This window comes from Chenopodium album, chromosome 2 (genome assembly GCF_948465745.1).
Source record: "Chenopodium album chromosome 2, dcCheAlbu1.1, whole genome shotgun sequence".
Classification (NCBI taxonomy): Eukaryota; Viridiplantae; Streptophyta; class Magnoliopsida; order Caryophyllales; family Amaranthaceae; genus Chenopodium; species Chenopodium album.
Genome location: NC_137835.1, coordinates 42,712,284 through 42,725,737, shown reverse-complemented (window position 1 = coordinate 42,725,737; position 13,454 = coordinate 42,712,284). Strand labels below are relative to the sequence as shown.

General features: G+C 36.5%; 1 protein-coding gene across 1 annotated transcript; it reads right to left on the bottom strand.

Annotated features, from left to right (window-relative positions):
* Positions 1-475: 475 nt before the first annotated feature.
* LOC145598373 (RHOMBOID-like protein 4) lies at positions 476-11,956 on the bottom strand. The gene is made up of 6 exons (XM_081654719.1): positions 10,726-11,956; positions 9,373-9,536; positions 3,502-3,665; positions 3,139-3,398; positions 1,490-1,616; positions 476-768 (listed from the first exon to the last, which is right to left on the bottom strand). The coding sequence occupies exons 1-6, from the start codon at positions 11,058-11,060 to the stop codon at positions 637-639; spliced, it is 1,182 nt and encodes a 393-aa protein (XP_081510845.1). The 5' UTR covers positions 11,061-11,956; the 3' UTR covers positions 476-636.
* Between the last annotated feature and the right edge of the window lie 1,498 nt (positions 11,957-13,454).

Genomic DNA, 13,454 nt, shown 5'->3' with positions numbered 1-13,454 from the left:
TTGGTCCACATTTTTGGTTAATTTTTACCCCAAACAACTTTCCCTTCCTTACCAAACCTCTAATCCGAAAAAGAGACTTATTCCCCTCCCTTTTCATTCCCTTCAACTCTTCTTGTGTGTGGCCAGCCATACCGTGTGGCCACTTATAAAAGAATAAAGTAACCCATATAAAACTGACCAAGTAACCCCTGTAATACTAAATGAGTAACCCTTGTGACACTAACTAAGTAACCCTATAGCACTGACAAAGTAACCCCTTTAACACTGATCAAGTAACCCCTATTACACTAACGAAGTAACTCCTGCCACACGGTGTGGCCAGCCACATATAAGACTTTGTGCTTCCCCTTACCCAAACAAAGTTTGAACTGGTTAATCATATGGCACATTTCAACTAACCTAACACAAAGTTGGCAGTAACATCCAAGCAATGGGATAACAATACAGATATGCATCACTAATAAATTAAAGTATATATACATAATATCTCCTCATAAATTGATTGGATGATACAATAGTATGCAGTGGTCTAAGTTTAATTTACAAGAATCATCAGGATGTATAAATATAATTTCAAAAATTTACAAGATAGTTAATATATGCACCTCAGAAATTTAAACACATCACCGTTGACATCTATCTAAAGTTGCTGCAAAGTTGAGTGCATAGACCGTTAAGCTGAGAATCACTGATATTTGACAAGTTATAAGTTCTAGAGTTCCCGGTGGTCACACATGTCAGATTCATCTGGTTGCCTAGTTGGCTTTGCTGCAAGAAGAAAATGAAATTTAATAAGTGTATAAACCTTGCATAATAGACTTCAAGTTTAACAAAGCAAAATAAATAATAAATAAAATAATACAAAATTGAAACAGGTTTGAAGCATTATTTTCTTTCCCACAACAAAACATTGTCCCATCAAAAGTAATGAAAGAGAACAAGCTAAAGTTTCATTTTCCAATAACAAAAATTACAAGTAATGTTCATGTCCCCCCTCATAAAAAGGTGACAGAACAAATTCCCTTTTCTTTTACGGTTTGTATTGATAGCAAAGTGGAAGAGAAAGGGGAGGAGAAGAAGAAAGGGGGAGGGAAGGAAGGGATTGAAAAAGGTAAGGTACTAAGGTTATATTTTCCCGCCAAATCTTTCCAATGTTGGACAGATTAACAGATTTGGTTATTAAAGAGGGCAGGAAAATGAATCCTTCCATTTCCTTCCTTTCCCTTCTCTCCTACCAAATGGTATCCAAGCAAGGGAGGATGGATCCCTTCTTTTCTCTGAATTCTGGATAGGAGCAAGTTTTTTGTTTTCACAAATTGATCAAATTTGAGCTTCACTAATCACTCATGTCAAAATTACAATGTGGCGCACAACCAACAGAATTTGGAAGCTTATTAGTTCCAAATAGCGATATAGTTAAATTTCATAAGCCTACAGTAGCAGGAGAGAAAGTCAAACATATATGAAGCTATGATACAAAACAACATACCTCACAGGATCCAGGCTCTGAATTGCAGCTCCATTTCGACGTAGGAACACAGCTCAAATAATGGCACCAAGAACAATGATCATTCCCATCAATTCCTCTGAAGAGCATAACAAATGCAACAATGAACCTGCAATAATCAGCATAAACCTAAAATCAAGTATCTGCAGAAAGAATGGGACTGATAACTCTATGAAATAATAAGGAAACGGAAACAAAAACAGAGCAAACAAGCACTATTTTTGCTTTTCAAATGTAATTTATATTTAATTTTGATCCTATTTAGGATTGATAGACAAGCTCATAAACTTGACAAGGAGCAGCAAATTTACAGCACGGTTTGTACAAAAAAGGCATTATAATTGCCAGGTACAGATAATATGGCATGTTCACTGTTGAGACTGTTTAATACTTAAATGTATTTGGACACAAAGTCACAAACAAAAGAAAAAATATTCACAGGGAGCTGCCTTACTAATGCTCTTATATACAATAAATTCTAGTTTGAAGTTGCATGTAGGTGTAGTGATAAAAAAACACGCAAAACTTTATAACCTGGTCCAATTAACAGCACGCTGATATGAAAAGCTTAACACTTGCTGTCAGATATGGAAATCTCAGTTTCAGGCTTTCATGTCTGATATTCTATTAATCAGTTTTGTCTCAATTGTAGTCAACCAGATTCTCTGCACTAGTTCTGATCTGCAGTTTTTTTGGGTTTTGGTTGGTATGTTCCTATACAGCTTGTCTGGATAGCAATTTAAGTAGGAGAGGAAAGAACGTAAGGTGAATACTTTTTTCTAGCAGAAAAGATGAGGGAAAGGAAAGACATGGAATTCTGCTCACCTAGTATCCACTTGGTTGCTAACAGATTTAGCCACGATAATTAACCCTAGTTAGTAGTGAATCAAAATACATGGTTCATTATTGTTTTCCTGATTAAAATAAATCAGAGAATCTTCTTGTGATGCATAGGTTAATTCCCATAATTCTAATTTTCCTCAAGTTAACAATCCTTTTTTCCACTCCCATTTTATTTTCACATTTTGCAGGGAGGGAGGAGAAAGAGTTGGATGTAAGTCGAATAATTACCATTTCAATATAATTAAGGCTAGTGCTATAATGTTCCCTTCGAATCTTTCTAACTTTGGAGAGATTAGTTTCTTGGAAGGGGAAAAATCCATCCATTGCCCTTGTCCCACAATTTTCTTCCTTCAGTTTCTTGGAAGGGGAAATACACCCCTCCCCTTCTGTTCTTTCCTTCCCCTCTTTAACAAAGCTGATACAGCATTGTTATTCTGATCAGATAAATCTGTAGCTCTATGATTTTCAGCATTCTAATACTTTTTGGAAGTCAGAGGCGGGTACTCACAGCCTCACACTTATGTACTTGGTGTTAATTATACTTTATTATATTTACAAGGGGATAAAAGAAGTGAATGCAGCCTTCAACTACTACTATTGTTTTGACTACCCAACTTCTCCCTTACTGGTCCCCCCACCCTGTATTCCTCCATACACCAATATATCATATAGTATGACCTTGCCACAAGGTAAACATGATATCAATTATGACTTATCACCACAAGATCCCCCTACATGTCTATACAGATCCATTAGAGAAGAAAATCAAAATGACTTCATTTGCTTACCCAATAATCAGAACAATCAGCGATATTATCCACAAGGTACCCTGATATATCTTGTATTTAGGCCTCCTTGATTCTAGAGAATCTCCAGGTGATATATATTTCTGGCTAACCCATCCAAACTGGGGTCGGATCAGGAACACAAAGCCAAGGAAAAAACCAGAAAGAAACCCCCCTATGTGAGCAAAGTTATCAACATGTGGAAGAATTCCAACAGCCAGGTTGATTGCAACAATGAGAACCAGCATCACAAGTGATGCAACCTGGAGAAACAGATAAATTTTAAAAGAAATGTTTTAGTAACATTACATAATGAACATGACAAGACATGTAAAATTAGATTACTAAAAAATCATCAAGCTTCACCTTGTTACTGTATATAGTCCAGTTAATGATCAACTCAGAAAGCATGGCACCTAGTAACCCAAAAACAGCACCCGAGGCACCAACAGAGATGTTTGATCGCACAAAAAGACCAGACATTAAACTCCCACCAAGTCCAGCAATGACGTACAGCAAACCTATCCTTACTGTTACAGGAAAGGGGAGTAAAAAATATAAATGAACACACTGCATCATTATAGAAATTGTATACTCCCTAAGCCTTAACTATTTTACATACTTTGATCACAAAATTTTAAGCAAATTAATTGATTATTTTGTACTCTGTAGTAGTAGAAGTGGTGTATTACAACTATATTATGTGTATGTGGTTATAATTATTATAATACATAGTTTGTCCAATATGAAAAGAGAATGAATAATTTTTTAAAAAAAAATGGCGGTTCATGCCGTTTACGAAAGCATGTCATAGTTAGGACAACTTTACAAGGAAAGTATGTCAATTGCCAAGTAAATAATAAACAAAGTGCTATGACGGATGTGAGAGAGAAGCAAAAATAAGAATCTATTAACAAGAACACACAGATTTACGTGGTTCACCAATTATCAAATTGGCTACCTCCACGGACAGACGAGAGAAAAATCTTGTATTGATCTTGAGAATCTTTTCCAGATTACAGATTATATATAACAAAGTGATATTGAATATCCCCATTCAATATCCCCATGAATATATCCCATGATTATTCCACATGAGTATCACCGTATGAAATACTACTTATGGAATGAATGAATGGATATGACTAATCCTAAGGGGTATTTATAGACCTCCTAACCTTGGAGCCCAAGGTAAACTTTACCAAGCTTGGTGCCCAAGTATAACACTTGTTGCCCAAGTATTACCAAGATTGGTGCCCAAGGTATAACACTTGTTGCCCAAGTATTACCAAGATTGGTGCCCAAGGTAGACATATTCATGTGCCATATAATCTTATTCAAGGCATAATTTAACAATCTCCACCTTGACTTGAATCCTCTCACAAAACCAGATGCATTGATCACAATGCCCAGACTCTCCCAACAACCAGATTTGTCCCAAAAGACAACCAGTCCAGATTTGCCCTTTAGGACACCAGATTAGCTCGTAAGAGCTCCAGATTAGACCCGAGGGCCACTAACAACCTCGAACATTTAGTAGTTCAAACAATGTTGAAACTTACTCTGCGGAACCGGCTTGGTGAACATATCGGTAGGGCAGGGTTATTAGCAGTACCTACCTTCTTCACCTTAATTCTCGTCTCACTTCGCAAGAAATGATATCTGACATCAATGTGCTTAGTTCTCTCATAATGTACTTGATCCTTGGCCAAGCATATTGCACTCAAACTGTCACAATAAACCGCTGCCTGATCATGATGTATTCCCAAATCACTGACTAGTCCTTTTAGCCAAATTCCCTCCTTAGCCGCTTCTGTCAAGGCCATGTACTCTGCTTCGGTAGTAGATAAAGTCACCGTAGGCTGCAAAGTAGCTTTCCAACTAACAACAGAACCACAAAGAGTAAACACATAACCAGTCATAGACCTTCTACCATCTACATCCCCAGCATAATCGGAATCCGAAAAACCTGTAACTAAGCATGCCACATCACTACCATAAATGAGACCAACATCAGACGTACCTCTAAGGTAACGAAAAATCCTCTTCACTGCCTGTCAATGCTCCTTACCCCTTACCAGGTCACTCATGAACCTATAGCATGTGCAAGATCCGATCTAGTACAAACCATATCATACATTAAACTCCCTACTGCACTAGCATAGGGAACCCGAGACATGTACTCCTTCTCCTCAACCGACTTAGGCGCAAAAGCAACCGATAAATGAACATTGGCCGCACTTGGAGTATCTATAGGCTTAGCTGTTGACATGCCGAACCTAGACAAAATCTTCTCAATGTAACCTTTCTGTGATAAGAAAAGTTTCTTTTGACTCCGATCCCTATAAATCTCCATGCCCAAAATCTTTCGAGCCGCACCTAAATCCTTCATTTCGAATTCGGCACTGAGGAGGCCCTTCAACTTCTGAATATCAGACTTGTTTCTTGCAGCTATCAACATATCATCTACATACAAGACTAAGTAGATGAAAGACCCATCCGACAACTTGTTATGGTATATACAACAATCATACGGACTCCTGTTGTAGCCTAGCTCCACTATGTAGCTATCAAATTTCTTGTACCATTGCCTGGGAGATTGCTTTAGCCCATATAAGGACCTTTTCAACTTGCAAACAAATTCTTCCTTTCCCGAAACTTGAAAACCATCTGGTTGGGTCATGTATATATCCTCATCCAACTCTCCATGTAAGAAAGCTGTTTTAACATCTAGTTGCTCAAGCTCCAACTCCTGATGTGCAACCATTGCTAGTAGTACCCTAATTGAAGTATGTCGAACCACAGGTGAGAATATCTCATTGTAGTCTTCTCCTTCCCTTTGTGTGAACCCTCTTGCAACTAATTGAGCTTTATACTTGATCCCCTCCTCCCCTCCTCAGATGTTATCCCCTCTTGTGAAGTGACTTTGAATAAGATCCCAAGTCTTATTCTTGTGAAGTGACTCAATTTCGTCTCCCATTGCAGCAAGCCAATGAGTAGACTCCGTACATGTAACCGCTTCATTATAAGTAGATGGCTCGTAGACATCCACTTCTTCGGCAACCTGTAGTGCATAAGCCACCATGTCTTCAAAACCAAACCTATTTGGAGGTTTCCCAAAATTCGCCCTTTTAGAGCGATCCAGAGCTAGACCAAGTTTTTTCAAAATTGGTGTTGAAGAACTTGGTGCTTCAGAAATATCGTGTTGAACAGCTTCTTCCTTTCCCTCATCACTCTCATCATGAGAGACTTGCTGCTCCACCTGTTTGTCAACACTACCACTATCTGATCCAAATGTGGATTTTACAATAGGGTTAAACATAGAATTTTCATCAAAGACAACATTTCTACTAAGTATAACCCTATTCTCCGATGGGGACCATATTCCATATCCTTTAACCCTATCTCCATACCCTACGAATACTCCCCTTTTTGCTCGTGGTTCCAACTTACCCTCATTTACATGATAATAAACATTGCAACCAAAAGCTTTCAAAATTGAGTAATCGGCGGGCTTACCAGACCACACCTCATAAGGTTTTCTGAGGTTAATTGCAGTATGCGGTCCAGCATTAGATAACATGCCGTACTGACTGCTTCTCCCCAGAATCTTCTAGTCAATCCAGCATTAGAGAGCATGCACCGAGCCCTCTCTAAAAGTGTCTAATTCATTCGTTCTGCTACACCGTTTTGCTGTGGTGTATCCCTCACTGTGTGATGCCTAGCAATCCCTTCGTTTTTGCAAAACTCGTCAAAATCAGACCAACAAAATTCCATACCATTATATCAGTTCGTAGCTTCTTAATCTTCTTCCCAGCTTGATTTTCCACTAACGCCTTCCACTGTTGGAAATTTTTGAAAGCTTCACTTTTGTTTTTCATTAAGATCACCCAAGTCTTTCTTGAAAAATCATCAATGAACGACACAAAATATCAGTGACCTCCCAACGATTCCACACGTGAAGGGCCCCAACAATCCGAGTGAATATAATCAAGAGTACCTTTAGTTCTGTGAATGCCTTTAGGAAATTTGCTACGATGTAATTTCCCAAAAACACAATGCTCACAAAAGTCAAGATTCGTGACCTTATGACCACTTAGAAGATCTGCCTTGGAGAGGATTTGCATTCCTCTCTCACTCATATGTCCAAGCCTCATGTGCCATAACCTGGTCATATCCCCTTTTGTACCCTTGTAGAAAATACAAGGTACCACGCTTGACACCTTTTAGAACCACATTTGAACCCTTGCAGACATACATTACTCCACCTTCACCCCTGAAACTGAAACCTTTGTTGTCTAACATGCTAAGAGAAATCAGATTCTTAGTCATTTGTGGAACATGCCTGAACATTGTTCAAAATGCAAAAGTTACCATCTTGTGTCCGGATCTTGATATAGCCTATCCCAATTGTCTTGCAGATTGCACTAATGGCCATCGAAATATTTCCCCCATCTACCTTCTCGTAGGTAGTAAACCACTCTCTACGTGGACATATATGGTATGATGCTCCAGAATCTAGAACCCACACATCGGTATAATGTGTTTGTTCACCTGCAACTAGAGCTATGTCTTCCTCAGAATTCGAATTCTCCTCTGCTACAGCAGCAGAGCCAGACTTTTCTTGCGATTTAGCTCTCCTAGGACATTCCCTTTCCAATGCCCCTTTTCTTTACAGTAATTACAAACATTAGTTGGTTTAGGACCTTCCTTGAAATTTTCGGGTTTCTTATTTTTCCTTTTCCCGGCATTTCCATGCCCCTTACCTCCACTGGCCATTAATCCGGAGGCTTGATTATCTGTACCTGTACTGCCAGATGCCTTATGGCATAATTCCCTAGTATGAAGAGCATATCTAACTTCTTCTAGGGTCACAGACTCACAGTATCTCTACCATTAATGAAAGATTGCACAAAATTTTCATATGAAAGCGGTAAAGAGACTAACAGTAATAAAGCTGCATCCTCATCATCAACCTTAATATCAATATTATGCAATTCTAGCAAAATTGTATTCAATTGATCTAGGTGATCTCTGAGAGGTGTACCTTCATTCATTCGCAGACTGAACAGACGTTGCTTCAAAAGCAACTTGTTAGTTAGAGACTTTGTCATGTACAAACTCTCCAATTTCAACCACAAACCCGATGCGGTTTCCTCCTCCGCGACCTCAGTGATGATATCGTCCGCAAGACAAAACATTATTGTCGAGTGTGCCTTCTCCTCTAGAATGGTCATCTCAGCGGTTTCCGGACCCATTGACTTCTTTGTCAATGGTGCCCACATCCCTTGTTGCTTCAGCAACGCCCGCATCTTGATCTGCCATAGGCTAAAACTATTTCTCCCCGTGAACTTGTCAATTTTCACATTCACCCCAGACATCTCCCTCACTAAGATTGAACCTTAGCTCTTGATACCACTTGTTATGACGGATGTGAAAGAGAAACAAAAATAAGAATGTATTAACAAGAACACACATATTTACGTGGTTCACCAATTATCAAATTGGCTACCTCCACGGACAAACGAGAGAAAAACCTTTTATTGATCTTGAGGTTCTTTTCCAGATTACAGATTATATATTACAAAGTGATATTGAATATCCCCATTCAATATCCCCATGAATATATCCCATGATTATTCCCCATGAGTATCACCATATGAAATACTACTTATGGAATGAATGAATGAATGAATATGACTAATCTTAAGGGGTATTTATAGACCTCCTAACCTTGGAGCCCAAGGTAAACTTTACCAAGCTTGGTGCCCAAGTATAACACTTGTTGCCGAAGTATTACCAAGATTGGTGCCCAAGTAAAACACTTGGTGCCCAAGGTATAACACTTGTTGCCCAAGTATTACCAAGATTGGTGCCCAAGGTAGACATATTCATGTGCCATATAATCTTATTCAAGGCATAATGTAACACAAAGAAGATAATACTTAGAGGTGTTTTTTGGTATTGAATCCAATTACAAGTATCCAAACCCAAAGAAGAACTTAATAGAATAATTATAGGCAACAAAAGAAGTAGATTGCATATCACTAGCAGGCACTATGATAAGTGAGAAAGTGATTTTTTAAAAGAGCTACTCCCTTATATACATATGACATAAACCATTTCTTGCATGATTTGAATGCAAAAGTAAAGCATTTTCACAGCATGATATACACGCATCACATGTTAATTACAATATCAATATGGTAAGAGAGGGTAGAATCCATTTAAACATACCAAAACCAAATTCTCGCTCCATTCGAAATCCAATAACTAGTAAACCTAACATGTTTGCCAGCAAATGAAAAACTCCACCATGTAGCCAAATACAGCTGATCAAACGCCATCCTTGATCACGATTTACAATTTTGTCTATTGCTAAAGCCCCCATCTTATCAAGCCTGATGAAAATAATGTTGGACATAGCAATAATTGTGCTGTTAATAGTTAATTAAAAAGGGATATTAAAATAGTAAATTTTAAGAGAGAGAATTAATGGGTTTAGCAAATTGGGTGATTGTGAACAAGAGAATTTCTGGGTTTAGTAGAAAACAGATGTACTTTATTATTATATAGTTGTGCTGTTAATAGTTAATTCAGACGCTATGTAATGCATAATGTTAAAATAAATAAATAAATTAATCAATTAAATTGCCAATCGTAAAATTAAATTGCCAATCGTAGGCTGGGCTAGAGGGAAAGTACATTCTACATTGAATGAGTCATGCATCATGCTACTAGAGAGATTAGGTAAATTAAGGACAGAAGCTTGAACATGAAACAAGCACCCCATTCTTCCAAACCCTTCACTGAATTTCGAATTTTTAACAGCTGCTTCTTCCCATCCTAGATGCTAGAAAGATCAGGTTTGGCATGGAGGGAGAAATAATTGGAGAACGAGAGATTATTCAAAAAAAGCTTTGCCGTGGCAGCAATGAGTGAGCAAATTTATACCGAGTCCAAGCTAACATAAACCCAAATTACATGATGACAAAATGCTTGAAACAAAATTTTATGTTTTTAGATTTTCAGAAATTTTCAAAAATCTATAGAGCTAGTAATATAAAAAGTAATACTAGGATTCCAATATACAAAGGAAATTCAGACGACACCAGGAGTTTTATTCCACTTAAATATTAAAATAACACAACTTGACCAATATCTAACCTATGTATGACCACATGACGCTGCATTTCAACCAAATTTATCCAACTTTAGGATTTCTAAAAATAATTTTATGTAACATGATCAATGTCACTCATATAAAATAATTGCACCAAACCATTAAACATTATAGTGAAATCACAATAATCCCAAAACAATCAAACCCAATTAAAAAAAAAAATTAAATAATAACAATAATAATAATAACAATAATAATAATAACAATAACAATAATAACAATAACAATAATAACCCAATTAACAAATCTAACTCAGAAAACAGTTTTTTTTTTTTTTTTTTTTTTTTTTTTGGAGGGGAACAAAACAGATTTATTTCATACAACCCAAATCAATCAAACAACAAAAATTCCAAATAACAACAAAATCCATGAATCAATTAAAACCTAAGAAAATGAGCAAAACTTACGTAGTAGCAGAAGGACCAAGAAGAGGGTTCTCCTTAAAAGGCTGAAAAGCGAAGCGACCAAAAGATGGGACTAAACAAGAGAGAGAATATCTGGGGCAATTGTTAACATACATACTGATTATAAACATAACAGTATTAGCAATTACAATTGCAGGAATCAACCATGGAAACCATTTCTTGAAATGCTTGACTTGATAGTATCCTGGATTTGGTGGTGGATATGGTAGTGATCGTGGTGCTGAATTTCGTTCAATATCAACAGGGTGTATCATATTTTCCCTTGAATTTGGTGAGGTTGATCGAAGTGGGATTTCTTGGGATGAATCTCTCACCATTATTGAAGATTTTGAGGAATTCTTGAAGATTGATTTGGTAGTGGTTTAGTTGAGTTTGGTTTACCCAATAGAGAAGAAAAGAGAAGGATAAAAGGGAAAAAGTCAACGAATAATGGCGGCGAGGTTGCTTCTGTTAGTCTGCCATTGATAAAATTAATAGTGGCTTTTTACTCCGTCGTTGTTCAGACGAGGTGGTAGTGCTGACCGCGTTGCTTCAATTTCAATTTCTCAATTTCAATTTTTCTTTTGTCTCTTTCTGTAATAGCGTGTTTCTTTTTTTTCTTTTTGGTTGTTTAACGAGTTAGTAGCCTCCTAGTTTCTCTAGGGTAGTGAAAACAGTTTAAACAGCTGCCCCAAAACGAATCTCAATACACTCTCAGTTTCCCTTTTTTTTTTTCAAAAAAAAAAAAATTGTTGTGGACTAGCTACCTCTCATGTGCCTGTGGACTCTGTGGAGGAGGCAGTCAAATGTCAGACCACCTTTATTCATCCTTCTTTTCCCCTCTTTTATCACAAGTCACTTTCTCTCTCTTCGAATTGCTTTTCCTCCACATCTCTCTCTTCACGACTTAAATTCATCTTCAAGATTCCTTAATTTCTTCTTCAATGGCAAGAACGTTTAGCGAGATAAGAGGTCTTCGTTCTTCAAACGCAAATTGCATTAATCAACTAACTCCTGGTACAATTTTTTTGTGAGTTGATTTCTATACTTTTAAGTTGATTAATCGTTGTTTTTCTACAATTGAAGCTATTTGCATGAGTTTTTTTATGTGAATTTTGTTTCGCATTAAAGACTTTGTGAAGATCTAGGGTTTCAGTCTGTTCGATTCTAGTGTTTTCGGTTTTTCAAAGGTTTCTTTTGGCATTTTAGCTTCAATTACTCCTATTATTTACGAATTAGGGCTTCAGTTTTTATTATTCATGATAAATTTCAATTTTTACTGTTTATGTTTTACATTAGGTATTTAATTTATTTATTTATGGTTTCGATTTGTATTTGCTAATTTGGAGAGTGTAGTTTGGTAAACGTTGATCTCATATTTGGTTTATGTAGCATTATATAGGTCACTATTGTATAAAACGAAGTATGTTTTATGCTCTTTATATCAGAATAGGCCTTTCAGTTGGTTGAATACGAATAATTGTTGACATTTGGTTTTGTTATTGTTGTTATGCATAATGGCATTTGTTAAGCAATATTGTTGTGATCTTGAGCATTATTTCAGCAGTGAAAAAATTTATCTGGATGAAATTATCGATATGAGTACATTATTATTGTAGTAGATTTCAATTGTGGGAAGAGTAGGATCTCTATTGTACTTAAACAGAGCATGCCCTTGTTTCAATCATGGTAAAGATGACATTATGCGATACTTAGCTCATGAGCTCTACAACATGAATGTGGAGTTTTGGCATAAGAATTGCAACTGGTATCAAGGTTATTTGGAAGGGATAGTTGTTTTGGTAAAGCTACCAGAAAGTTTACTTGGTGCCGTTGGTTGTCTAACTTGTAATGACAATAATGTGAGTGTGTTTCTATTAATCATGTTAGACAAAATGTCAATGTAGTTGCCCGCTCGTCTACTAGATTAGTTCCTTCTAATGGTGTAGAACAATCCTTAGTATGTAAACTCGTTCCTCAAGGCATTTTAGCTTTCTTGGATGTGAACTCTGGTTGATTGAATAATATTGCTTCCATATTTTCCCCTAACAAAAAGCTTTATGGGCATTATAAGTGACAATAGTATTTGTTGGGTTGGTTTACTCTGTTAAATTTCTACTTAATTAGTTTGATTAGTTGTAGTTTTTGCTTTAATATTTATGCATGCTTTGTATGAGTTTTGGTTAAAGTCCATTAGCTCAATTGGTAGAGCATTGTGCAAGTCCATAATGATGTAGGTTCGATCCTGCATATGCTATGAAAAGTTGATTATCGTTAGAGGGTGACTTCATTTAAATAAAGACTATATGTAAAAAAAAAAAAAGGTAATCATAACAATAGTGACCTTATAAATAGGGGTCACTACATGTGTAGAAATGGATTATTATGTTTTAATAAGATTCACTATATGTAAAAAAGGGTAGCTATGACCATATTTAAATAAAGGTCATTATATATGTAAATATGCTTTAATTATATTTAAATAGGAGTCACCATGCGTGAAAATAGTATAACCACAAAAGGTCTTACATTGAAATAGGGATTAATACATGTAAAAGAAGTCACTATATTCATATAGGAATTACTACAAGTTTAAAAAAAATCACTACGGAGTATATTTATTTAGGGCTCCATGTTAAAAAAAAAGGGGTCACTATAAACAACTAGGGGTTACTACATGTAAAAACAAAGGTCATTTCATATAGGGTTACTACATATACAAAAAAAAAAAG